The following is a 27477-nucleotide window of genomic DNA, read 5'->3' on the forward strand; positions in this document are numbered from 1 at the left end:
ATGATCCCAGTGTGAGCTTGGAAATCAATAACAACTTGAGACAGTAAAAAATACTTCTTTTATCACAGGTAGAAAACATTTAAGATCAGAATTGACACCAACTTAAGAAAAATTTAACAGAAGATATGAAATAATTTTCCGTAAGAGAAACATTCTGCGATTAGCTCTGAGGTGTCAGATAGCCATTGTTATTTCACACTCGTTATAGAAGGATTGTAAACTGTGTTTGGTCACTGTGAGTAGAACAATTGTTTGAATCCAAGCCTTTTTCAGAAACCTTGTTTCCTCCTTAGAGAAGTTTATGACAGTGATGGTCGGCTGAAAAATATTTTTTTATATTGCATTCATGCATCCACTGCATGAGATCTCACTGACTCACTAGTTTCCCGTGGGCGGAACGTTTTCATGGAGATACTGGAGAGCCAAATCTGTCCACTTCATTTCTTGCTCTTTTACAGACTCGGTTGTGCCACCATTGTCTTGCTCTGGTTCAGGAAGCTCATTCTGAGAACAAAACAGAGGTACAATGCATTCCACACATAATAGGCTTCCTGAAAGGAGTGGGTTACTAAGACTTCATATGGATAAATACAAAAATCCAGAAATGAGACCAGAGGGTGCATCTGAACAATACATATAATACATACTGATCCACTTAAAAATATTACTAAGCCCTGTTATGAGCAATAGTCTTTTCACATGAATATGGTGCTTAATCTGAAAGGTAAATTGGTTTTCCAGTACCCTGGGGCCTTACTATACACTCAGACTGCACATGCAGTGAAGAAGGAGAATATATAGCAAAAGCAAAATAAGTAAATAACAGTACGATGCAATTATTCCATTGCTTTTTTTGCAATGTGTTTCTTTTGCTGTTACCAAGAATACAGATACTGCATTTATTATAGCTGTTATTAAGACAACTAGTTCCGTAACATGTTACTTTCCTGTGGCAGGTGAGAAATCCTTCCTCCTTCCACGTGCTGAACTCAGGTGTGGCCGTGCACTATCAACAGTAGAAGTCAGAAACCCCTACGAGGTGCAACACAGAGCTGCTCATGACACAGTAAGAAGGAAGTATAGTTTAACGGAGATTTCATTTTCTCTCCTTAGATTATTCTCTGTGTTGCTGTATTGGTGCAGTCGCACAGAGTGCGTGTTATTCTGCCAGATACCATTTGGGCAAGAATTCTGAGTTCTAGATCTCTGGAAATCCCAGCATGAGCTAAGTAAAATTTTTCAGTTTTGAAACCAGCGTATGATTCAAGCCCATTTGAGTTCATAAGAATCTCTCGAGCGAGCACTGTATGGGATGCTCAGTACAGGCTCAAATGCCACTGTACAGCCATTCTGTTTGCTCCTTTGCAGTGCTGCTGAATAAGCCTCCTGTGAGTTTGTGCTGGTTTTTCTATGTGATCAGAGCCAATCCCATCCCTGGGGATCTTTCCATCCACAGCCAGGCCTGCCTTTCTATTGGTAGTTGATGAGGCTTCCTGCTGTGAGGCTGCCCTCTGTATGTGACTGTAAGTACCTCAAGAGATGGCTGGAAGGAAAGAAACAGTAATGTTTCTTGACTTGGACACAGGGTAAAGGCAAATGTCAGCAAGGAGGGAGTTTATAATAGTTGACCTGCCTAATAAAGGTTATCCCAAGCAAAGTGGGGTTTGGGCTCTCGTATCGGAGAATCACAGTTCTGCAAGATCATTCATAGAATCATGAATTGTTAGGGTTGGAAGGGACCTTAAAGATCATCTAGTTCCAACCCCCCTGCCATGGGCAGGGACACCTCCCACTAGATCAGGTTGCTCAGAGCCCCGTCCAGCCCGGCCCTGAACACCTCCAGGGATGGGGCTTCCACCACCTCTCTGGGCAACCTGTTCCAGTGTCTCACCACCCTCATGGTGAAGAACTTCTTCCTAACGTCCAGTCTGAATCGTCCCATCTCTATTTTTAATCCATTCCCTCTAGTCCTACCATTACCCGACATCCTAAAAAGTCCCTCACCAGCTTTCTTGTAGGCGCCCTTAAGATACTCTTCCTTTCCCTCAAGCCCAAATCTTGGCAGGAAAACCTGTGTGCCATATACATGGATTTTGGAGGTGTGTAGCTGCTCCTTGCCCTCTCTGAAAAGACAGTGGTGTGAGGGCTAAAGCTTGAGCCATGTCACTGGTGATTTGGAAATGTCGCTGTCCTAGACAAAGCTAGCAGCCTGTCAGTCCCCACGATCTTAGCATGACTGCTTTGTCAGTGCTAGCCAGGATAAAGCTTGTATACCAGAAAGAACAAGGAAAGGGAAAATCCTCAGATACCTCTCACTTCCCTGGTAGTTTCAAAAAGGCTAAGGAAGGCATCAGCATGGGGGATCTGAAGGTTCAGCTCTGGACTTTGTGGGTAGCTTTTCCCCAGCTGCACCTCTCTGGCCTCGTTAGCTGTACAACAAGCTGTGTGGAGGATGGACAGATAGCTGTCATGCGTTGGACGCAGCACTACGAGCAAGACTCCCACTGCAGGTTCACTACTGTCCTTGAACTGGCAACAGCAACAGTGTATTCAGAAAAGACTTATTAGGAAGACATTTGAAAAAATTTCATCTTCTTTTAATGGAATTTTAGAAAGTAGAAATAAAGTGTAACCAAGATTGCAACTGTCTGCGTGAGACTGATCCTCTCTGTTCTACAAATGAACTGGGAAGCCACTTCAAACACTAATAATACGAAGGGGAAGCATGGAGAAAGGACGGTTATACTTCTCCGTGCTGCCAAACCCAGAACTGTGTGATGGGAAGGGCACTCCAGTTCCAGGGAGATTTGGCAACTGGTCAGGGGAAGCGGGCAGAGAAACATCCACATCCTCATAAGCATGCTGGCATATAGGAGGGAAAAGGAGTGAGTCAGATCCATCCCAGGAACCTTTTGTACAAATTAACTGCACCACAAGCAATACTGCCTGTGCCATTTCATGGAAGGGGCTGTGATAAACATGCTGGTCTTAACTCAGATTGATAAGTAGCAATTCACCTACCAGAGGGATAGCCACATCTTCGTACGGCAATTTATCTTCCCTCCACGCATCATCGATCAAATCCAGGATCCTGCCATCCCTTTGCACTTCGCTGTCCATCGTTGTAGCAGGTGAGTACAGCTAAATCTGTGACACAGAGCAGATACTGTTTCTAACATCTGTGTCCCCAGGCACATTGTTTGGGCTATGGGCTTGCTCCAGTTTTGATTCAGTTTCTATTCAGCCTTAACTTTTAGGGAAAACCTTGATTTTCCTAATCTGCTCAAAACAGGGTTATAACCACTTCAGTAGGAGAACTACTTCATCTGAAAAGAACACTATCAAACCGAATGGCAGATTGATGAATTGCAGGCTGCCCAGAGAGGTGGTGGAGTCTCCTTCTCTGGAGACATTCCAAACCCACCTGGACGCGCTCCTGTCCAGCCTGCTCTGGGTGACCCTGCTTTGGTAGGAGGTTGGACTAGAGGATCTCCAAAGGTCCCATCCAACCCTGACCATCCTGTGATTCTGTGAGTATATAAAACTAGCCTGTTGTTATTAATGATAGAGATTTACGTGTGTTTATAGCTACTGACCTTTAGCAGTCTCTTTAGATGAGCTTGCGGCCCACGGCTGCCCCGTCCCCTCCAGCTCTGCACAGAGCCGTTGTCAGCTGCCTCTTTGCTCTCAGCCCCTCGCCAGCCTAGAAGAGAGCCAGAATGAAGCGTTTAACGTCATGCAAAACGCTGCCCAGACCCTGAAGCCCAGCAAACTGGTAAAACAGGAGAAAGAGAAGACCTGCCTTCCACCCTCAGCTGCTGCATCCCATGCCAGGGGTTGGTTAATCAAACCAACTGCCCTCCTCGATGCGTCCCACCCCCGCAGGGCTGGAGACCACCGATATTTATTGCGAACCAAAGGGGGCTGGGGGGCTCTCGGTGAGGTGCAGGAGCCGCCTGGCTCTACAGGCCTCCACAGCCCTTACCCCACCGGAGCTGCGGGGGCGGGCGGGCGAGGAACGGGCCCCAGCGCATCCCAGCCCCGGTAACCAGGGGAGGCGGCCCCCCGCCCCTCTCGGTGCCCCCCACCCCCGGGGGCGGCCCGTCCCCCCGCCGCTCCCAGTGCCCCCCCACCGGGGGACGCGGCCCGCTGCCCCCCTACCCTGCCCATCTCCGGGCGGCGGCCGCGGCGCCGGTAGTGCGCAGGCGCGGGCCCCGCGCAGCCGCAGCGCTCGCCCGCCAACGGCCACACCGGCGGGGGGCGGACGGACCGACCGACCGACCGGTCGGTGGTGGTGGGGTTTGCGGGGAGGGGAGCCAGGCCCGGCCCGGCCCGGCCCGCTGCTGGCCTCCTTACCGTCGGTAACGGCCGCCGGCCGGGCCGGGCCGGCGCGGGGAGCCCGGCGCACAGGTCGGGCCCCGGGTGAAGGAAGCGGGGAGGAAAATCGGGGGCTTCTCCTCAGGGAACAGGGCTGGGGGGTCCCCGGGCAGCGCCTCGGCCCCTCCTCGGGGGGTGCTGAGGGGACGCCGTCCCCGGCGAAGCGCCCGTTTTCCACGGTGTTCCCGCTGGGCTCCGGCCTGGCCTGGCCTGGCCTCAGCCGGAGGTGGCAACCCCTCTGCTCCGCTCGGGGGAGACCCCCCTGCAGTGCTGCCTCCAGCTCTGAGGCACCGACAGCAGAAGGACACGGAGCTGTTGGAGCGGGGCCAGAGGAGGCCCCGGAGATGCTGGGAGGGCTGGAGCCCCTCTGCTGGGAGGACAGGCTGAGAGAGGTGGGGGGGTTCAGCCTGGAGAAGAGAAGGCTCCGGGGAGACCTTCCAGCCCCTTCCAGTCCCTAAAGGGGCTCCAGGAGAGCTGGGGAGGGACTCTGGATCAGGGAGGGGAGCCATGGGATGAGGGGGAATGGTTTTTCACTGGAAGAGGGGAGATTTAGATGAGATCTGAGGAAGCAATTCTTGGCTGTGAGGGTGGTGGGACGCTGGCCCAGGTTGTCCAGAGCAGCTGTGGCTGCCCCATCCCTGGAGGGGTTCAAGGCCAGGCTGGACGGGGCTGGGAGCAGCCTGGGCTGGTGGGAGGTGTCCCTGCCCAGGGCAGGGGGTGGCACTGGGTGGGCTTTGAGGTCCCTTCCAGCTCTAACCATCCTATCATTTCCAGCAGCTGGCAGGCTGAGGATACTTTGTGAAACTCTTGCTGCAACATGCCTGGTGCTTTTCTGTTCATTGTAAACTTGTTTCCAGCAGCACCTCGACGTTACATCCTACTGTGTTTTTTTTTATGCTAAATAATCCCAGCCTTTTCTCACAGGCAGTAGTATTCTTAAGTGCTGCATATTGTAAAATTTTCCCCACTTGATTCTACTGTGATTCTTTCTTGAGTTGGGATGTGAAACCTTGTTAACCTTGTTGTTTCTTAATTACTTTATCTCTCTCTTTTTTTTCTTTTTTTTTTTTGTGTGTGTAAATAGTTCCTTTTTCCTTAATTTCAGAAGTGTCAGGGGCCAGCTCTCATTGCTTCAGCTGTAGTTAATGGCAGATTGTTTCCTCTTGTGGTGTCCCTATGGGTCTTTACTCATTAGTTGCGTGTAACTTGCACATGGTGAGTTGCAAGCCTGATAGGTCAGAACAGATAAGTCAACAAAGCTGATGTAGCATCAGTACTGGCCAGAGGTGTCTAATCATGTATTCCCCCAAACCTGGGTAAGCCGGCAAGTATGCAAAGCTGCAGATTCAGGCGTCTCACCCTGGGGGCCCTGCTTGAAGCCTAAGAGAAGCAGGAGTGGATGCTGTCGGGCTCTTCGTGGCGATAGAGCCTTCGGCGTTGAACTGATCCCAGCCCCTCAGGGAAGGAGCTGCTGATAAAGAGCCTGCATTGCTCTCAGGATTTTCTGTTTGAATTTTAGCAGGCATTCTCTGTGGTGGACAGTGCAATCTCTCTGAAAATCGATTCCGTGTTGGTGTGATTAGAATGAAACAGAGGAGCTGCTACTGGCTAATGCCTGCTCTGACCACCTGGAGAGCTCTCTGGGAATGCTGTCAGCAGCTCTGCGGATCTGCTCATCTGCTCTCCTCAGCAGCTCTGCCATCAGCGCTGCAACAAAGATGTTCTGCATGCTGATTGATTTCTGTTAAGCACAGACAGGACCAAAGAGAGATGAAACACTCAGAATAGGGATAGGATTTTTTTTTTTTCTTCTCCCTCAATGAAATACATATTTTTTGTATGTGCAAGGTTTAAAATAGAGCTGAACTCCCAAGAACAGGCTCTAGTCTCTGGATGGAGATTTAAAATGCTGTAGGAGCGGGATAGAAGCTCTGATGGAAGTGAGAGAGTAAAGCTGAGTTTGCGTTTCTGAAAGTCTCACTTTCTGTTACCTGCTCCCTCTTTTGTTGATTAGTTCATAGTGCCGTAGTAATCTTTGAGGAAAGATGTTGTGAGGATCTGTTTCTAAATACTTGAGAAAGTGCATAGATGTATTGTAAGCAGAAGATTGTGTGAATACCTCCACAGAGTGAAACTGAAATATAGTTTTGTATCGTCAGGATGAGTTTAACCATTTTTCTGTTAGAGAGCCACAGTTGCATGGAGGAGCCACTGAAATAAATTCTAGCTTTCCGGATGTGGTTCCATAGTAACTTACTTTTTTTTTATTATTATTATTCCCTATTTTTGCCTTTAATGTAAATAAATTCACAAATAAGGTGAAACTTCTATGTGTATACGTACATACATGTGTTAGTTAAAAATGACATCCTTTAAGTCATGAAGACAATGTACTGCTGCTGCTGTAAACCTTTGCAACTTATTTTCACAGCTTAAGGCACTAGAGGAGTTTTTAAAGAGTTAGTGCTATCTCAAAAGAAAGTTCTCACAACTGTGTGAACTAGCAACGCGTCCTGAACGCACTGGTAACCTGTGTACTCTCTGTAACCTAGGCTGTCATCGAGACCCAGTTTATGGACAGATTCTTACTGCTACTTGCTACAAGGTGCTTATGGGTTGTTTTTTTTTTTTTTTTTGTCTGAAGTGGCAAATGCCCCTGTTGGAGGTGGATCTTGGGCTGGCCTGTTTGGAAGCTCGCAATGTCACTGATGCTCCGCAGTTTGGCGCACCCAGGAGCGGGGATCTGCCAGTCCCATCGCGTTGAGTTTGCCCGTTTGCTGAAGTGCAGATTCTCTTTCACTGCTGCTGTTTTGTGTTATTCCCTTCATTAGATCCGGAGATTATATCACTGCAATTTCATAGTGCTGAATGGTTGCATTGGGGCTTTTTTTTTTTTCTGTTTTTCTTTATTTGGTGGATATTTGGCTTGTAAGTTCCTGAAAGTGACCACTGTTCTCACCCGTAACTGTGTGCTAATTGTGATTATTTCAGCTTCTTTCCTCTGTGGACTTCTGCTTGTTCTGCAGTTGGATGGAGAAGTAGCCTTGCTCCTACGCTGCCATGGGTGACCACTGCTTTTGTGTATTTTCCTAGCTGCTGAAACCACCGGGATTTAGTGATGGAGGCTTTGCTGGAAGGGATGCAGAGGAATGGGCAGGGGAGGTACGTGTGCCACAGTATACACCAGTCATTCAAAATCATTTAAGTATTAACCTTCCCTCTTATTCAGTCAGATCCTCTGGTATCAGACAAAGCTTACATTGCTTAAATGAGGGCTGTAGAGTTTGTCCGCTAGCGTGTGCTGTGTGGACGAATACAGGGTGCAGTGGCCTTCAGCTGGTGCAGAAGAAAAGTCACTGGGTAAACTGGCTTTGCAATAATCCCTGATCAGGTATTATGGTCTTAATTGTTAGAAATTTAATTTTGCATCGTCCTGAAAACCTTACCTCTTTTTTTTGGTTGTTGTTGTAAACCCTTCTTACCCTGTAACATCGGGAGCAGTAGTGATTAAAGGTGTGAATAAATATTTTTTTTTTTTTTTGGTGTAACAGCCTTGCAAGGTTAATGAGACATGAATTTGTTGTCTGTTTTTATTGAAAACATCTGATTATTTCCTGCTCGTGCTGAAACTGCAGTCCCATTCATCTCTGAAGAATCCTTAATGCTGTCTTAGGTGAAAGTATCTAGACTTTGATCCCAGGGAGAGACTGTAGTGCCAATAACAGAAAAAAATGTTTTATGTGTTAAACAAGCATGAAGCAAAAGTCCCTGATGCCATTTTCATAGTCATCTTTGAGAACGTGACTCAAGTTTACTGATACTCTATCTTCTACGGATAACTGGTTGCAGAAATCAAGTTTAGACTTAGTTTTATATTAGCAGATGCTGTGAAGGAAATGTTCTTGCTTTGCATAATAGCTGCTAATTTTTGGTTAACTCGTAGGACAGGGTGAACTTCAAATTTAACTGATTTTGGCTCCTTTAAGAAGTATTTCTTTCCCTATAGAAAAACTGCCAAGTTGCGAAGTGTGCATATGCTCTGGGGGAACAGAGAAATTTCAATCCCTTAACCTATTGATTTCCATTTCTTTTCAGTGCTTCCTGTTTGACAGGCAAATTAAAGGGGTAAAGATTGTCATGGAGTTCACCGCCCTCTAGGGCTGTATCTTGCAAGCCTTAATATTGTCCCTGGCTTAGCAGCTTGTGAAGTTTTGGAGGAGTTAGTTGAATTGGCTTCAATAATTACTGCACCAAATTAGAAATTGCAGCGTCGCCAGGGAGTGTGCTCTCCCCAATGGATTGCGAATGTTTTATTCTTCATTATCATGTTGTCATCCAGCCCCCCCTACTTCGGGGTTTGTCTGCATTTGTTATAAACTTCTGCTTTCAGGAGCTGATAGCTTGGCTGTAAGATTTCTCTGGTGACTGAAACTTGGTGTAAGATGCCTCTGCCTGGAGAGCAATTAAGGCAAATACAAAATATGGATAAAACATGCTCCGGTTTGCTTAGATAATGCATAGTACTGAGACAAAGGGATAAGTGTTTATAGGTGCTTGTAATGGTTCTCTACGAGACAAACCCCCTACGTTTAAAGTGTGTAGGTCATTTGTTCTCCCTGAGATTTCACAAGTATCCTTCATTGGTCATTGCTAAATTTGGGTCTCTGCCCAGTGATAGGAGATATTGCACTAGAGAATGGGATGAACGTGTAAATAGTATATTTACAAGTATATTTCTCCGCGAGCTAATTTGCATAGAGTTCAAAGCACTGCATGCGCCAAATTGGTCCCTTGGTGCACATCCGTTTGTTCTGCTGACTTTGTTGGTATGGCACGCTGTACCTGTGTTGGGTGGTGTCTGCTTTGTAACTCAAGCTCTTTCCCTTCCAGCGGTGGGTTCTTGACTTCCTGTGAGGCTGAGCTGCAGGAGCTGATGAAGCAGATTGACATTATGGTGGCTCACAAGAAATCTGAGTGGGAAGGACAGACACAGGCTTTGGAAGCTTGCCTGAGTGTTCGAGAGCAGGAACTTTCCTCTGCCAGGGCTGCTCTGCAGGAAAAATATAAGGAGGTACCTCAAGCTCATAGTCTTTGCTGATTGGTGTCGACCTGTGTGTTTTACATGGTACAGTACAATATAAAGCCTGAACCTGAAATTTCAGAGTCTGACTTTGCATGGACATGTGTTTTGGGTATTGTTTCATCAGTTTTGATTATTTCTTTTTAATGTTTAAATGCTAAGCCAAAACAAGGGGTTAACGTTAGTAAATAGCTGTGCTAAGTGAAACAGGAGCCTGTCTCATAATTGGAAATCAGGAATAGAATTTACAAGGAGCCTGTTGGAACAAGGTGTCAGATTCGTAATTCAATCAAAGTCAAGTGATCAGCTCCCTAAGGGTTGGTGGAAGTCCCCAGATTGAATTGTCAGAGTTTCTAGAGAGAGCCCAGATACACTGCATCTGGATATGACAGTAATCGACGGCCCAGCAACCTGCAGTCATTGGTAGAAAAAACATTTGGTAGGGTAAACTACGCCAAGATATTGCTGGGAGATTCTCCAAGGGCTTTTTTTATGCAGCTCAGGTTTTGTAGCCTTTAATTAAAGGCCTGTGGGAAGCGCAAAAAATTTCTGTATCGATAGAGAAGTATCAGCAAGTGAAGTTTTTGCATAGGATGCGGACCACGAACTTTTTCTTGTGCGAATGAACTGATGTATCTGTTCTTGGATCAGAGGAAGCCAGTAGGAGTCTGGGTGGCTGTACCTTAAGATCTAGCCACATGAACTTTTTCTGGAAGTGTTTAAAATTTGTCCTTATATTTAAAATTGCTGCGTCCTATCTTTTGGCAGACTCTTTGCTACAAATTGTGTTTTGGCAGCTCTCAGAGGAAGTTGCTTTGACTTCTTGGGTTGAAAGCCAGCTGATAGCTGCACAAGCAGTTGGGTTTTTTGGGGGCCTGTACAACTATACTACAACTTCAGAATTACCCAAGCACTGCTTTAGCTTTTAGTACTTTGGTGTGGAATCTAGTAAAATAAAGAGAAATGTGACAGGTTGTAGCAACTGTGGGTTAAGAACTCTGTAGTTTCTTATTAATACGGTCAGGTGCTTCTACTGGTCCTCGTGGCAGGTGTTGAATGAATGTCTTTTTTACGGAGTTATTAAATCTGGAGTCATGCCACGGGATTTTAATTTGCAAGAATGGTGATTTTTATCATATTGGTTAGCATTGTTACTATCAATTGTGTTTTCTCAAGACGCTTTAGAAATATTTCTTACCACCAAAAGTGAACATTGATTTCAAAACCAAATTGTAAACTATGGTTAAGTCACTACTGCTTTTGCATGCTTTTGTTTTACTCTTATGAATTTTATATGGGAATTTCTTTTAATTTTAATTTAGTGGCTTGCTGTCCTTGGGACCTGCAGTTATAAAGGTGGCCACTCTGGATTGCGAATGGGGAAAAAGATCCGGGGGGTGGGGGGGAAGCAACCCAAAAATCAGTCACGGGAGAAGTTGAATCAATGTAAGGGAAGTCTTCCCATGAGTTTCAAAGATGCATTTCTTTCTTTGTCCCTCTCATCTCCACGCGTCATTTGCAATCTCCGCTTCACTTCAGTGTAGTAAGGTAATGAGGTGGCCACCTTTTCTTTTGGTGTATAGCTTGAAATCATAATGCATGGTTATGAAGAATTTTATGAAAATACCAAATAAAAATAGCCTTTTGACACAAGCCCAAACTGTCGGTTTCACCCCAGAAACTGGCTCAAAACAAGAAGCCAGAACAGAAGCGGTTCTGGCCCCAGCCTACCAAAGATTTAGGGATAGACTTAGTCTGATTCATAGTGAGTGACCCCGTTGAAAGATGCTGCTGTTAAAAGACTATGAAAAGATCCTAATTCTCTTACCACTCTTACTATAATGTATATTTATGAAATAAAAACTAACCCCAGTACCTACTGACGAGAAAGCCCACTTCTATTGTTTTATTTACTTGCTTTTTAACTCTTCTTTCAGGTTGGCATGTTGCGTCACCAGGTAGCAGATGTGGAAAAAGCCAAACAGGACATGGTTAGAGAATATGAACAACAACTGAAGAAATTTCAAGAGGAGGTGAGCTGCAAAAAGAGAAGATTGGTTTTTAGTTCGCAGTTAATATATGATCTGATAGGTGAAATACTTTGTGTCATTGCTTTTGTTTAAATGCCATGCTTTTAAACCTTCCCAAACTTTTAATGTTTATGTGCTTAGAAAAAGAGCATTGGGCGTAAACAAAGTAATATTTTTATGCTTCATTAGGCCTGTTTTTTGCACTTCGGAGGAACTTGGCGACAAACAGAAAACTGTTGGGAGTATAAATGTATAGTGGATGTATTGTTGCAGTTTTCATGTGTTGGACATCTGCGGCAGTTTACTGCAAAATTGTCCTGTCTTCACCCATCCTAGTCACCATGTCACCATAGTGCTTATTCTGAAGTTGCTATGGGTACAGGCAGCAGCAGTTTGCTCCTTCAGCATTTTGTGAAATTAAAAAAGGGTGGTGTTATAACTGGCCTTAATTGTGTGAGATCAAGAGCTGAGAATGGTATGTAGTCTCATCTTCTTTTGGCCTCCATTGACTGATTTTGTTGGTAAGGATTTTGTTCTCTCCAGGCATATTAGTCTTAACACACTTAATGAAAACTAAGTATGCTGAGAATATATTTTTTGAAAATAATTGCAGAGCTTTAATCTCAAAAAGCTTCTTATTCACCGCAAGGTGGTACCTGTGGAATGTTCTGCAGGTGGTACAACAGCATTCCATGTTTATGCCTTAACTCTTTGCCTGTCTCCACTTGCTTGTCACTAGCAGAGAGTTAAACGGCATGAACAGCTAGTAGAACATTGACCTGTTTTCTATGGAGGGTTGGGCCTAGTTCATGCTCACTGTAAGCCGTAAGTTAAATTAATTTGGTAGTCTCTGCTTTGACGACAGAAGGCATTTGTCCTCATCTAAAACACCTTACTATTCAGTATGACTAACAGTCTTTGTTCACTAGATGTTCCCACTGGGATTGTGGATAATCTGGAAAGCAAAGCTGAGGTGCTTTGGCAGATCTGACTAAATTGCTAAGGCTATAATACAGTGTGTGTGTGTTGTGGCCAAAATTGCAATGTGTTGGTATTTTACCCACACAGTATTAAGGTAGATGACATTAAGCTCCAATATTCCTCAGTCTTCTGTTCTTGGTACTGTCTGGGGAGAGTCTTTCTGTCTCGGTTTACCACCATTACCAGTAAGATCACAGGTACAGTGTCTTAACTCACTGAGATTGTTGAAAGAATAAACCTGTAATCTCCTGATGTGTTTGGCAAAAGGTGTTCGTATATTAACCTGAAACCTGTACATCTGTCCGTTCCCACTGAACATGCCTGAGTACTTTGCTGACTTTGCTCTGGAGAACCTTTTGTGATCAGCACACAAGGTCTTCATTCAGACGTGTTTTCTTCTCGCAGCCCTCCTATTCATCCATGGGCTTGGCTTTCTCTGTCAGTAAAATGGGAACGATGACTTCTCAAATTCATGTGGCCATTTGGAAACTTGATTTATTTAATAGCTGATCTGGGGGGAGCTCATCAGATGGAAAATTCTGTGCAAGTTGCAAGTGATTATTTGCTCAGAGGGTCATTTAAATGTCAAAGAGTTTTTTCCTCATTCCTGCTTCTGATACGACTTCAGCATTCTAGCAGTAGGCGTAGGAGTGATATTTTCTGTTGGCATTCTCCACTCATTGTGAAATACATAGTGTATCTAAGCAGAAAATGACAGATGAAGTAGTGTTGATATTATGTATAATGGCGATTCTCAAATCTTCCTTCTCCCACTAAGCGGAAGAGTTCCAGTTCCCACCTGAGCTTCACGAGTGTATTTCAGTCACGTAAGAAATTGTACCTCTGTGTAGCACTACCCCTGCCCCGTGTGCGGTGTGATGTGCCCTCTGTGTGAGGAGATCAACCCTGTGGCTGGGAGCCATCTGTAGAGAGAGGGGTACCATGCTCTTGCTGCATTAACGATGCATGTAAACCTCCGTCTTATCGATATTTTAGTCATGTTTTAATAGTGGTAAGACAGAGGTCTAATTAGAGCTGCTGATGTCACGACTTCAGTGGCATCTTGCTACTCTTATACAGCTCGGCATATTCTGCAATCCTGTTGGTATAATAGGCTCATTATACAAATAGAAGTCTTCACTTGCAAGCTGTGTGGCCTTGATTAGGGGAATTGTTTGTGTGAAGCCATTTTGTGTGCCTTCTTTGAAAGTGCTGTTTAATTCTTGCTCTGGGGCCTTGAACAAAGTTGTCTCTTTCACTGAATTCTTTGCAGTTGTCCAGGCTGAGGAGGAGCTATGAGAAGCTGCAGAAGAAACAACTAAGAGAAACTAGAGAAGAAGCTAACAAGAGACAAGGGGAGGACCAGTTTGAAATGAGCCGACTGACCAGGAAGCTGGAGGTATGTAGTGAAGAAGGAAGTGCTAATCGGAGTTTGTACATACTAACTGACTTTCTGGGCTTCCGTGGTGGCTGAATAGTCAACTAGAAAGTGGACTGTGAATCCTGCTGCAAAAGCACTCTCTATCTACTCTCCAGGTGTAGCTCTTCTCATCTGCTTGTGTAATAAAGGCAGTTTCCTGCACGGGGGCCTCTGAGTACACAGGATAAACTACGCTGCTGTTCTTACTCTTAGACTAAATAAAAGGAAGAAGGTGCTGGAAGGGAAATTAATTATGTGAATGGAATGAATTCCAGCGTGGTGGGGTTGTCATCTCACTTCTTGAAAGAGGGGGGAGCTACATGTCATACTACTTCTCAACCCCGTCTCATCTTTTAATCTTTCTGCTATGCTGAGCTCAACCGCACTCAATTTTCTTCTCCTGTACCCTGAGGATGTGGCTAACAAACACATCTGACTGATGTAGTGTCCAATTTCTGGAGCAGAGATTAGCATTAACATTCTGTAGTTCATACTTGCCATCTTAGTGATTTCAATAGCAGCATGTTTTGGAAGCTAAAGACAGTCTGAATTGTTAAACCTCTGACAGCAAATCCATGAAACTAGCCATGAATCTGTTAGCACTTAACATTTGTAAACAGCAGTAATTGACACTGACGTTTTAACTTGGGAGGGAATGAAATACAGCAAGCACAGTATGTGAGGGGTTTTATACCGCTGAGTTGGTGCATCAAATGACTGGCTAATGGTTTCCCTGCTGTGGGGAAAGGTGCATGAGGATATGGTGGAGAGAGAAAGCAAACAGGGATACGAACTAGAAGGGGGCCTTCTTGTCAACTGCATGGACGTACTGCTGCAAGCCACCCCTGCTGTTCTTGCAGGAGTTTCGTCAAAAATCACTTGACTGGGAGAAGCAGCGCTTGCTTTACCAGCAGCAGGTGGCATCGCTGGAAGCACAGAGGAAGGCTTTGGCTGAGCAGTCTGAGCTCATTCAGGTACAATTAATATGTGCTGAAAGTTTTTGTTTTGTTTGTGGCAGCGGGTGGGAGGGGAGGGAGGGGGAAAGAGGGAGAGACTAATGAAATCTCTCAGGCTTGAATCCAGTTTAGGTTGCCATTGAAATGACTTTTAATGTCCCGGTGGAATAGGGTTTACTTGTATAAGTGCTCTATGGAAAAAAGATCTGGAGTCTGTCAACAGAGGTTAGATAAACCTCGTGCAGCTCTCCCTGCCACCCCTCCAACTAGTAGACAAGATGGTAGGATGAAGCTTTCCCTAGGAGGCAGAGACCACAGCATATGACACTTTAAAATAGCTGTTACATCATAGTGTGTAATTCAAAGCTGCGTACCTGCCAGCAGCTAAATATGTACCTTGTAGGTCCAACTCAGAAGATGATGTTGGAAAATAGTCTTCCCCTACGACAGATGCTTCTGCAAAGTACTGAAATAATAGCATTTTGCAGCCCCCCTCTCTTTTGTTTTTTTTTTTTTAAAAAGTCTTTTAAAGGTAAGAAGAAGTAGTGGGGCTGCTGTTCCTGAAAAGCGAATCACTTGGTGAGTTAGTGGTGCTGCAGCAGAGCAAGATGAATTGACCTAGAGCACAGCTGTGAAGTCACACTGACACAATCACAGCAGACACTGATAAGAAGCTCTTGCTGGGGGCTTTACACTTAATGGGCTCCTGAGTTGCTCTTGAGTGGAAGCTCCTGCAAGGAGGAAGTTTGTGATGACAGGATTGACGCTGGCTCTGACAGGGGCTTTGTGAGAGGCTGACACTGGGAGATCTACAAATGCAGAGAGAGCATTTGAGCAGAAGGTCTTGCTGCTCTGCTGTCTTTGTATCATTGATAGCTCAATTGTCTGAGAACAGATGTGTCCTTGGAGTACAGGCTGGTACACTGGAGTGCAGAGGAACTCTTCTTACTGTGCAGCAGAAAAACAGGAATTTGGGGAAATTTTTCCTAAGCGGTGTAAGTGACTTAGGTGCATAGGTACTGTGAACAGATTGCCTGAATCCTCAATTTCTTTGAAAAGCCTGGCATGAAAGGGCTAAATTTTTGCCTTGGATGTTTTGATGCATTTTGTATGTTTGCTTGTTTTTCTGGCACGAGGTCAAGCTGAGCTCTGGGACCATGGAGTGCTTCCCCTTTCTCTTCTTTCAGCTGGCTTTCCCTCCTATCTCTCCGTGCAGCTTAGGGCAGCCTGGCATTCTTACCTAGTGATGAGCACCTTCCTGTAACACCGGCAGCCTTTAAAGTCAACAAGTGAAACTTGGAATTCTGTGCTGTCCTGCACCCTCTGCGGCTGGAAAAGAGAGATAGCTTATGTGTTTCCTTAATGCAGAAATAAATATTCAGGTAGTCTTGGGCGGAGAAAGGCTGCACTTTAAACTCTTGCCCCTCCTGATTACGTTTTCTGTCATGACTATTCAAATAATGAAAAGGCTGTAATCAAAACTATACCATAGCCTTCCAAATGCACAGTTCCTATAGTTTTCTCAGTTATGAGGCATTATGTGTCAGGCAGCAAATCAAGGCATGTGGTGGTTCTGAAGCTGGCAGGAATTGCTGCTCTTAGAAATTGGGAGTAAAGGACTACTCAAATATTTTGTTTCAGCCTTTAAAAATTACAAGGCACTATACAGAAAGGAAATACATGAAGTGAATGTTCTTAGAAGCTAATATGAGAGCTGGCTTGTTAAATTTCACCAGCTAGCTATGTGGAAAGAAATGCTATGAAATAAAGTATTGTGCCTATAAATAATAGAGCATGTATTGTTTGCTAGTCATATGTTCCTTATAACTTTTTTTTTGTCTGCCATTAAAACAATGAAACATTCAAAGTGAGCGTTCTTGCAAGCTGTTAGAACCAGATATTTACTGCGTAAAGCAAAACATAATTGACTGTTACATCCAGTTTGTTTTTTCATCTGTTTTGTGGTTGTGTGTTTTTGTTTTTTTTTTTTTCCGTTGTACACCAAGACCTGCTTTCTGTCCTGGTGTGGAATTAACGATTGGGTAATCTCTAGTTTGCGTATGGTATTTACAAACCTTCTTCCATGCTGCCGTTTCTTCTGGTCTAGCCTTAGGTTAATAAGCAAAAAATAGTAGGCAGCTTTGTTCTTAGGCAGTTCATACTTGGACAACTTGAGTGATCTGAGATCCTATCTTCCCAGATTCTCTTTGGATACCTTCTGGAGTCAGAGGGCCCCCTCAGGTTTTTTTAATTCTGTTTTCCTTCGGAGGTTTTACCCATTGTGCAACCCTGGAACAATGCTTTCCCTAATTCCCTGAAAGGAAAGTTCCTTACTTTGAGAATGTGGCTTGTTACACAAAGAAATCAGAAGTTGTTTTGAATATAGTTTTGATACACTGTGTTTTCTGTAATTTAGCTTTAATGCAAACCAATTGCTCTTGGCAGACTCAGCTTGCCAATCGGAAGCAGATTCTGGAGTCGGTGGAGCTGGCCAGCCGCTCGGAAATCCAGCACTTAACCAGCAAGCTGGAGAGGGCCAATGATGCTATCTGTGCCAACGAGTTGGAGGTGGAGAGGCTTAACATGAGAGTGGATGACCTGACTGAAAACAATCGGATGGTTCTGGAAGATCAGCAAAGACTTCAAGAAGAATTAAGGCAATCCAAGAAAATGTTAGAGGTCAGTGGAGGAACTGTTAGGAAAATGAACAGAGAGCAGTGCTTGGGAGAAGCAGCAGGAAGACTCTTCATCCCAGAGCTCCTGTCTCTTTCTAGGGCCATTGTGACGTTCCTGATTGGCCTCCAAGCTGGCTTTGTGCTCGTGTGGTGCTCTGCAGTATTTCCAAGGGTTCCTTAAAAATCTGATCAACCTCTCATGGCATTACAACGAAATGATTTGGTCCATCTTGCAACAGCCATTCCTTCTCCCTCCCATGCAGGTGCTACAGGATGAGAAGATGGAACTTAGAGCCACCTTGCAGTCTCAAGAAGATTTCATTGACAGCACCAAGCTGCACCAGGAACACTTACAGAAAGAGCTGGCCAGGGTGACAGAAACTCTTCGCACAAAAGAACTCCTCATCAGGTAACATCTGTGCCTCACTGGTATTTATGCCCTCGAATGCAAATCTATATTCCAGGTTCTCCCACTGAGGACGGTAGAAGCGTTTTCATACGCTTCTGTGTGGTTGATATATAGAATGTGCTGGTTGATATATAGAATGGTACACTGTAGTTTCTCCCAAGTGCTGTGTTTCCTTGCAGCATTTGCCAAATTGCATTGCTTTTGAAATCAACTGATTCACGGTGAGGAGTGTGGAAGGAATCAGCTTTCTACGCAGCTAGGTTTCTGGAAGCAGCACAGGGCTTTTGAGCTTTTCAGCCTTTTTTTTTTTTTCTCCCCCCCCGGGCATTTTTGGTCAAATGCTGGGGTCCTTTCAGGATTTGATAATGTGCTTAATAACATAGGTGAGAGTTCTCGCTGATTTAATGAGTTACCTTGGTAAAGTCAGTACATATGTGACAAAATCATCTTGGCCTCCTCCTTCTGCACTGGCAACATGCAAAATCTATAGGGTTCTGGTGGCTGTGTGAAAAGGTTTTGGCGTGCGTTACTGAACAGCCCCACCGTGTCTTGCAAACTGGATGTCTGCTAACGGCAGGGAGACGGGATCAGGGAGGCCAGCATCAAAACAGGATGTCGTCTTTTCCAATCAGCCTGAACTCAAGCAGGGGGCTGTCATCCAGCTGACATGTTTGCGCCTTCACAATGCATGCAGGTGTCACCTAGTGTTGGGCTTTATGTATTTTTCAGAGAATTCCAAGAAAATGGTGGTTATGTTCCCTGTATTACTGAACTCGGGCATGACATTTTTGTACTGAGATTAAAGTTCATGTTTCTGCTTAGGGCTTTGGAGGAACGCTTGCAGGAGAAGCAATTGTCTTCCCCGGGGCTAGAGCTGGAGCACATACTACTGCAGCTGGATGTCGCCCAGAAGAAGGAACAGCACTTACAGTCAGAGGTGACTCATCTTGAGAACAGGTAGCCGACTGCTTGCTTTCCCTGCTTGTGCAATGAAACTCGGATAATAATGTAATACCTAATATATTGTGTTCATCGAGTTAACCAGTCCCACTGATTTTTGGAGGCTTATTTTAAATATCAAAGGGCTGGAGAAATCAAATGCTATTCATTTTGCAGTTTAATAGTGAGACTGTTTTGCTAATTGGTTGGCTGCTTTTCACCGCACACTGTGGGTGTTTTCAGTGTTTTAGCTTGCTTAGGCTGAGCACCTTCATTGGTAATAGGTTCAGGAGCCTTTGTTGGCCAGCTGGTTAGAACCAGATCTAGACCTTACCGTGAAATAAGGATTATAAATGAGTCTTCCTCTCTGAGCTTGTGGTTTTCACACTAATGTCTGCATGGGAAGTTTGTAGTCCTACTATGGTAAAGCAACAAACAAGAAACAGGTATTATCTGTTAGATCAGCTTCCTGATCTCTTCTGAAATTATTTTGGTAAACAGAACCAAAGGACTGGTAAGGAACTTCTAGGCTAAGAGTCCGGTTTCTGTTATGACAGACATAGGAGACTGCTTGGAAGATCAAAGTATCTCTGACCATCTCCTCCTCTTTGGGGTATTCTAATCTGTAGTTTTACATTTGGCACCCAGCCTGGTGTCTTCAAATGCAAGGTGTGTACAGCTGAGTGAAGAGCTGGATGAGAATATCAAAGAGCTGCAGTCAATGGAAGAACACCATACTGAGTCAAAAGCAGAGATTAAAAAGGTAATGTTGCTTTGTTCCTGGAGAGTGGGAAAGGCACTTGTGGAGTCAGCTGTTCCCGTGTGCGTCATGAGCCTCAGCAGAGACTGCAGCGCACAGGTAGCACAACTCCAAGTGGGATTGACGGCTGGGAGTGTTGTGGGGGCAGTGGTGTGCTGAGGCGTAAGGAGCAGATCCGAGGAAGGAGGGGTGGAGAGGACGGGTTTGCAGGTTTCTGTACATGGCTGTGGGGTTTACTTTGCGACTGCCTCTTAGGCCTACCCCTGCTGCATGCAGTACTTCTCTGCAGCGTGGAGGTACTTGAATTAGTGCTGGAGGGGCAAATATGCAAAGAAATGAAGGCCTGGAATCCTGAGTTTAAGCCTAATACAGGCTCCCAATAGGATGAAGAACAGGGAGGGAATGGGTTTTGCTGCAATATGTCCTATCATGCTTGAGACAGGGCTTCGAATGTGTTCTAGTCCGCATGTGAGAAAGGGAGTTTGTTTCAGACTTGATACCTGGACGTGAACTCAGGGACTGGAAGAAACGGAGCAGCTCATCTGCCATGAGGACCTCACCCCAGTGCTCTGCGCACCCGAGGGAGGCAAGCCCTCCAAAAGGCTTGACGTTTAATAATAGTCTAGATCAGTTAGTGTGAGAGCTTTCACTGGAGCATGGTCAGAGTAGAAACCTTATTGGACTTGAGTGAAAAACCTCACTTCTGTGAAAGTCTTTCATCCTTTATTCTGAATGTACAGAAGTGCAGATCTTGCCAGAGATGAGTGCTTGGTTACACATCTAAACAGCCACACAATAAATGAATCTCCTACAGGCTGCTGGGGAGGAAAGAGAGATTTATTATGGTTGTTTCTATTTTATATACTTGGGAGGCACTGAGGTGACATGGAGATAAATCACCGTATGTATGGTATTTACATGGCTAGGCAGAGATCATCTGGTTCAATTTGCTAAAATGCTTGTAATTCTCAGAAAAATCCTGGACGTTTGGGTGGTTAATATTTTTGGCTAATGGAATGAACTACTAGGGAAGAAATTATGCTGTGTTGTTCTTCTCTTATGTTGCTGAATAAATATACGGTGTGTCTACCAGAATATTTAATGCAGTTCAGGTCTGCCATCTCAAAAAGGATTGAATAAGACAAGATAAGGTATGGAAAAAGATGATCAAAAGGATGGGGTGTTTTTTATACAAGGAACAGCTGAATGGAGTAGGACTTACCAAACTGGAAAGGAGATAAATGAGATTGAACGTACTAAAAATAAAATCATGCCCGTCATGTGGAAAGTAAATAGGGAATGATTATTCTCTCATAACGCAGGGACTAGTGGTCATCAAATGGAGTTATGAAAACAAAGAGGTATATTTTTACCCTGCGCATAGCTAGCTTGTGGAAGTTTGCCATGGGTAGCTTTAGTTGCTACAAGCTAATATAGATTCAAAAGGCTTAGGACAAATTCATGGAAGAAAAGTCTGGCTAGAGCTATTTAAAGATATCATCTCTGCGTCTGGAAGACAGAGTGGCAAATTGCAAGGCTGTATTATGGAAGTGTTGCCCAGTTACGGTAAAATATCGGGTATCTGTTGGCCATGGAGGTACAATGGTGAGCGAAAGAAACTGTGATTTGATCAATTTTTGGTCTTCTCGAGTACTCCAGAGCATGTAACTTACGTCTTGTGCCAGTTGTCAGTTGATGGTGTGGAAAAGGATTGGGATGAGGTGGTTTTCAATCAAGAAGGACAGGCATGCACAGAGGGCTTGTTACACAAAGCTTTTTGTTTTCCTGTACTTAGATTTCGTATTACCATGTCCTTTTTTGCTGAAACATCTTTTTAAAAACTCATGGGTGATGTGTGCATATCTTCCTCCAGCTGAAAGCGCAGCTCGCTCAAGCTGAACAAACTCGCAGCAGTGAGCTAGAAGGGATGAAAAGGGAAATCTCCAGGTTGACACAAGAGTTACACCAGCGGGACATCACAATTGCGTCTGCAAGTGGCTCCACATCAGACCTAGAACAACGGCTGAGAACAGAGATTGAAAGAGCAGAGAGGAAAGCAGTGGAACACAGGGTAAAAAAGGCAGAAGACTCTTACGCTGTCTCTTTAAGGGATCTGGAGGCTTGGAATACCACCCTACATTTTAGCTACGTTAACAGTTTCCTTCTCTCTTCAGCCTTTGAACAAAGACGCTGAGACCCTTCTGATGAAATCTTCTAATTTATGGTGTTCACTGAATCTGTCTCGCTGCTTCTGTTCAAACCTCTAACTGACAGTCCCAGAGAATTCTTGGAGGTCGCTCATGCTAACTAGGCCTGGAAGAATACATCTTTGAAGACAAAAGTAAATGACTGTGCATGGCCTTCTCTACAGGGTCCCTGCAGAACTAACGGCCCAAGACTCGCTTTGTACTCCTGCTTGAATTGAGGGTGGAAAATGCCTGTAGGGTGTTGGGGGCATGTGTTGCGTTCTTTTTTTCTGAGCTTGTCGTTTGCCTCTGTTTCCTCAGGTCATTCTGGTCCAGCTGGAAACCTTGAGGCTGGAAAACCGTCATCTCTTGGAGATGCTGGAAAAAATGGAGTGCGGTATGCTAGAGGTATGCATTAGGGACCAGAGATGGGAAGGGGCTAGTGTTTGTGTGTCCCCTACCTATGAACAGTAATAGTCTATGCCCAGGCCTCTCAAAATGCTTGGTGGAGTTCAGGGAACTTAAAACCTGAGCCAAAAGGGCAATGTGTGAGGAAATAGGCCCAGAAATACTGAGCATCTTGTTCAGTCACAGACTACTGAGGACAGCTGTGTAAACAGAGCCCTAATCCCAGTTTCTTCTCCGTGGGCTCTGGCCCATGGTTTTTAGTACATTTTGTTACGTTTCCATTTTATGCCAGTTTACCTCAAACCTCTGAGTCTAAGTCTGTGCTGTCCCTTTGACCTGTCTCGGAGCTGTAACTACTCTCGTCCTTGCATCTTCTGGGGTAAGGGCATGTTCCCCTCCTGGTGCAGAGCCATTCAGCAGGGCTGTCCCTTGTGCTCCGCAGGCAGGTTGCAGCCTGGCAAGATGGGCTGGACACCCTGGGGCAATGCGCTGGGAAGGGGCACTATGGTGGGCTCCTGCTGATGTGGCACTCCCAGAGGGGAGAAAGGGAGCCTGCATGGAAGAGGCACCGTCTTGGCAGGAATAATTCCTGGAAGTGGTTGATTTTTGTGCTTGCAGGAAGGAAGAAATGGCTGGTTTGCAAGTTCTGTCTCACACAAACCAAAAAGGATATGCCTTAAGGAATCGCATGCTGGCCTTTGCTCTGGATTTGACCATGGTGTCTTGCAAATCAGAAGTTTTGACTTCAGCCCTTTGCTGTCTATCAGGGAAAAGATGTCACCCCAGGAGCACTCAGTGAAGACTATGCTATTGAACTAAATAAATTAAAATCTGAGAACCAGCAGTTGCGGAAGGATCTAGCAGAGGCCAGAGCAAAACTGGAGCTCGCTCAGCAGGTCTGCCAGGAGGAACTCGAGGGCACTGCTCATCATGTGCAAGACGAGGAGCCTGAGGCCAGGGATGTGCAGTACAGGTGAGTGTTGTGTGACCCCGAGGATGCTGCTTCCTTATTATGAAGGAGAGCAGAAGATGTGGGGATGTGTGGGGTTTTTAATGATGTGCTTTATGTATAGTATCTATTTCCAGCGCATAGTATGTATAGGAGACCGCAAGGGCTGTTTTGGAATCTGCCTTTATGCTTTAAGTAGTGCAATAGCTTTTAGTCCCAGCTGGTTTGCGTTCTGCAAAGCCAGCTAGTGTTTGACTGTCTTTTGACTGCCTTTGCCTTTTTCTTGGGTTGAGAAGCAGTATGTGCTCTTTTCAGTAAAGGGATTAGATTTGGCCTGGGTGGCTGTGCTCCTTTCCTTTGCGCTGCTAGGATGTGCAGACTGCAGTTTTTGGTATCTATAGTAGCAGAAGAGTGGGAGAGAATTCCCTAGAGACTGGATGCGCATCTGGAAGTCCTATGGAAACAAGAGCCAGTTTGGATTGCCAGGGCTATTAGTAACCTGTATGTTAATTGTTATCTCTGTGCGAGTTTCTGCTAAAGTTCAGCTGCTAAGAGGGAAACTGTCAAACAGTTATGTGTTCAAACCTGCCTTCCAGGACAACTCGGGAAGCACAGCACAAACATGATGAACAAGCAGAGAGAATACACCACAAGCCTGACGGGACTGTTCAGCATCATCAAGGGGAGCCCCAGAGATGGGGGGCTGCTGAAACGGGAACTGTGTCCCCTGAGACGGGCGAGCTGCCCACCCACACCAGCAGGAAGAACTCCACGGAGTCGCTTGCTATGGGCACCTCGCTGGGAACAGATTCTTTGCTCCATGTGCTGGACGGAAACAAAGATTTTGCAGATGAAGCATCTAAGCAGTCCACCTCAAATCATCAGAGAGAATCTGTGCCTTTGGTAAGTGGTTGTGTAGAAGCTGGTTGCTATTCAACAGCTGAGGATAGAGCTGGGTTCTCATCTGGCAAAAGGAGCCAGGTTTTTGCATGTGTGATCTGCCTGGTATGTGTAGGATTCTGTAGGCACACATCAAATGTCAAACAGGGAAGAAAAAACACTGCTGGATGGTTAGTACTTGGACAATGGGAGCCTTGTGGTTATTCTTCAGAACTCTCTGGGAAAGAGCTTTGTGTTTGGTATAACTGCTAAGCTAATTCCAGAAGCTTATGGTTCTCTCCATACTGGTGCTGTGTATCAGTGTGCCACGAACTGCTTCTGTCACGTCAGAATTCTGCTTTGGCTCTTGGCTTGGGTCTGTAGTAGTGGCTCACAATGGATGTAGAGTGCTGAGTATTTCAAATCTGAAAGCTGGTGCTGCACATCTATATTCACTGTAATGCAGAGGGTGAATCTGACCCCTCTGAATGGGAGTGCAGTAGTCAGCACACTGAACTTAGAGCCGACTCTTACGCTAGCCGATAGGAAAGCCTGACATTGGTGCTTCACTGCACAAGGGGAGGCTATTGTTTTTTCCTAGTTGCTGATCACACTTTTGTAGTAAGAAACCCTGTTGGCACCTTCTCTCTCCTCTTACCTCAGCTCAGCTGCTGGAGCACTTACCCAAGATGCAGGAAACTTGGACTCAGTCCCTTCTTCCTTTGGTATTTAAGACCGTATATCCCAGTAGCCGCTGTAACGACCAGGCTGTAGACTGACTGGATCAGGGAGGGGCATGGAAGAGGGACGCTGGGAGTAACTGCCATACCCTGCTCCAGACGGGGCTGCTGTCCTTCAGGGAGGGCAGAATCCTAGATGCTGATCCTTGCTCCAGATGTGTTACCACTAGCAGTCTTCAGAGTATTTTCTCCTCTGGTTGTGTGTCAGCAGTGACGACACACTATTTTTATTTTGTGGGGAGCCCAGAGAAGAGTCTGATGCACAGGTGAGCGGAGGCTTATCAGGTTTGTACATCTTGATGAGGTTTACTACCTGGAACAGGTCTTGATTGTTTCAAGACTGAAGTAGCTTGTGGGCACGTCCAGAAAACAAGTGTTGGGAGCTTAGGGAACTGTAATATTGTAAATGGAAACTCTTCAGGTTGCAGGATTGGAACTAAAGTGCAAACAGTTCCACTTCAGGGTCTGAAAAGCTCTAGGGCTTGATGTTTAGTAGAAGAGAATGTGCTGCTGCTTCTTCTGAGAGGTAGAAATAAGGTTTCTAAGGAAATGCAAACACTTCTCCTGGTGTTCACTGGGACTCCCCGCTCGAGGTCAGGCTCCAGCATCTTTTAGGTCAGTTCTTTTAACATTGAGTGGAGAATTCTCATCAGTAGGCAGTAGCGGGGTAGGAGAGATTTGCTTGTTATCTGCAGCCTTTTTTCTGCTTCCCTTTGTTCCTGGCTGCTTAGAAAACCACAAGACTCCAGGATTCGGAAGTAACCAGTTACATTCTGTTGCCAAGACAGTGAGGCAAGTTTTCTGTAACGGAAAGCAGCCCCTTAGTAACTTTATAATTCACCTGCCAGCCCCTCTGCAGGAAGATTCTCTTCGTCAACTCATAAATTAAGCTTAGTTTAAAATGTTATTTTTGTAAGTTAAGAACTTGTGGGTAAGTGATTTGAGTAGCAGGAATAGGTCTAGACTGTAACAGTAAAAATCTGGGGTAGTTTATTGGCTACTGGTAGCTGAAGTGGTGTTCAGTGATCTGCGATGGGAGTCTGGTCTGTACTTCCCCTGTGGGATTGTAGCAGGAACCCATTATTTCAGGGAAGAAGAGGAGGTATATAAAAGAAAGCAGAGATATTCCCAGTGCTGGTCTGGTCTGGCAGTTCTTTCCCTTCCCTGGAACCCAGATTCTGAGATGCTGCTGCTCACTGCCGACTTTATGAAGACAAGGAGCAAGATGTAGACCTTAAGTGTGAGGCTGCACTAACACAACGTGACAAAACCCTCGGTACTTTGTAGTGACCTTCTCCAGGCTTACGCTGTGATTGCACGTGCTGCGTCATTCCCTCTCATTATTTGAAGCGGAGGGGCTGGGAATTGAAGTGAAACTCCAGTTCCCTGAAGTAAACAGTTGGTTCCTATTGATAGCTCCGGGGTCAGGGTTCCGCCTGTGAAGTGCAGCGGTTACACAGGCACATGGAGAGCTCGTTTCTGTTCAGCGCTAGCCCTTAGAGAGGGGAACTGTTGGAATGAAGAAGTTATGTGTGCTGAGGTACCGGTTTTACTCCCTGCAGTTTTGGCAAAGGCTTGGGAGGCTTTCACTGTTGGTTGGAGACTGTTGGGAGGGACGTTTACCTGTGATAGAAGCGTGAGAGATGAGTGCTCCGTCTGTCCAATAGGACAGAAGTGACACGAGAGCCTTTAGAAATGTATTTAGTCGCATGGTTTGCGGATCAGTAGTGTTTCTGGCTGAAGCTTGGAATGGAAGAATCTCTGATATCCCTTTGTTTCCCTTTAGTGTCCCCTGCCTACGGCTTCAGTTGGATCGATAGCTGCAAGATACCTGGAAGAGGAAGAACTGAGGTCCCAGCACATCCTGGAGTGCCTGAATGCTCACATAGAGGAACTGAAAAAAGAGAGTGACAAAATAGTCAGACAGTTTGGACACCAGGAGTAGTGTTTCTCACTGAATTTGAATGCTGGCTTACTTACGTGGTTCCAGACTGTGACTGGGGAGGTACAGTTGCCGTTGGGGAGCTTGAGTGAAAGTCCGTATCTCCCACTTTGAGCTGGATCAGCAGGATGGACATTGAGGAAAGGAAACTCCTCTCACATGTTTGATCTGATGGAGGGTATCGCGCCACAAACCCTTCGGTCTGCTTGCTGTAGGTCAGAAAGCCGCATCAGAGGTGTGTGTTTGTGCACGCATTCACAAAGAGATTGCATTTTTTAGAAGTGAGGCATTTGCTAATTTTAATGTAAAGTATTTTATGTATGTTTTATATGTGTAAAAGCATTGAAATAAAACAGAATGGAAAAACACCTCTTTTCTTGTTCATACAAATATAAAGAGCAAATCTCTTGTGGCTGATCTTGCCTTCTCATCAGGAACTTTGATCAACGCCTTTTCCATCCTTTCCCTCCCAGAGCAGCTATGTCCTTCAAGGAAAGAGGAATGTAATTCCCCTTTCCTTCAGGCTATCTGTATTTTCTCCAGTTAATTTCCCCTTAGTGGAATTTCTTAATACTTCCTGGTTCTTGCAACTTTTGCGCTCTTCTGTTTGTATAGCATCTGGTGTCTTTTTATCTTGCCTTGCACGCTGCTCGAAGTACTGCAGAATAGCTGAGGAATGAATGGCTGAATCCTGACTGTGGTCACAGCTCTCATAAAAGAAAGGAGAGTAGCTGGAACTGGAAATA

The 27477-nt window shown here is 45.2% G+C and overlaps 2 protein-coding genes across 19 annotated transcripts; one reads left to right on the forward strand and one right to left on the reverse strand.

The window, feature by feature from the left end:
- Nucleotides 1-39: 39 nt before the first annotated feature.
- ANAPC13 (anaphase promoting complex subunit 13) lies at nt 40-4220 on the reverse strand. 2 transcript variants are annotated; one of them, XM_074592648.1, is made up of 4 exons: nt 4162-4220; nt 3597-3703; nt 3022-3147; nt 40-504 (listed from the first exon to the last, which is right to left on the reverse strand). In XM_074592648.1, the coding sequence occupies exons 3-4, from the start codon at nt 3118-3120 to the stop codon at nt 379-381; spliced, it is 225 nt and encodes a 74-aa protein (XP_074448749.1). In that variant the 5' UTR covers nt 3121-3147; nt 3597-3703; nt 4162-4220; the 3' UTR covers nt 40-378. The 2 variants fall into 2 exon arrangements, with proteins under 2 accessions (XP_074448749.1, XP_074448750.1); XM_074592649.1 differs by lacking the exon at nt 4162-4220 and adding an exon at nt 3803-3915.
- On the forward strand, nt 4199-27099 carry CEP63 (centrosomal protein 63). 17 transcript variants are annotated; one of them, XR_012587716.1, is made up of 16 exons: nt 4199-4284; nt 6930-6982; nt 7369-7539; nt 9268-9448; nt 11395-11490; nt 13742-13867; nt 14749-14862; nt 17290-17523; nt 17783-17928; nt 18751-18885; nt 19516-19630; nt 21501-21698; nt 22135-22221; nt 22840-23194; nt 23767-24073; nt 26576-27099. XR_012587716.1 is itself a non-coding variant. In XM_074592631.1 (16 exons), exons 3-16 carry the CDS (start codon nt 7496-7498, stop codon nt 26732-26734), a joined length of 2148 nt encoding a protein of 715 aa, XP_074448732.1. In that variant the 5' UTR covers nt 4207-4284; nt 6930-6982; nt 7369-7495; the 3' UTR covers nt 26735-27099. The 17 variants fall into 17 exon arrangements, 11 of the variants coding, with proteins under 11 accessions (XP_074448732.1, XP_074448735.1, XP_074448733.1 ...); XM_074592631.1 differs by having other exon boundaries at nt 4207-4284; nt 22989-23194; XR_012587720.1 differs by having other exon boundaries at nt 4234-4284; nt 7471-7539.
- Nucleotides 27100-27477: the final 378 nt, after the last annotated feature.

Source organism: Larus michahellis, chromosome 6, assembly GCF_964199755.1.
Source record: "Larus michahellis chromosome 6, bLarMic1.1, whole genome shotgun sequence".
NCBI lineage: Eukaryota > Metazoa > Chordata > Aves > Charadriiformes > Laridae > Larus > Larus michahellis.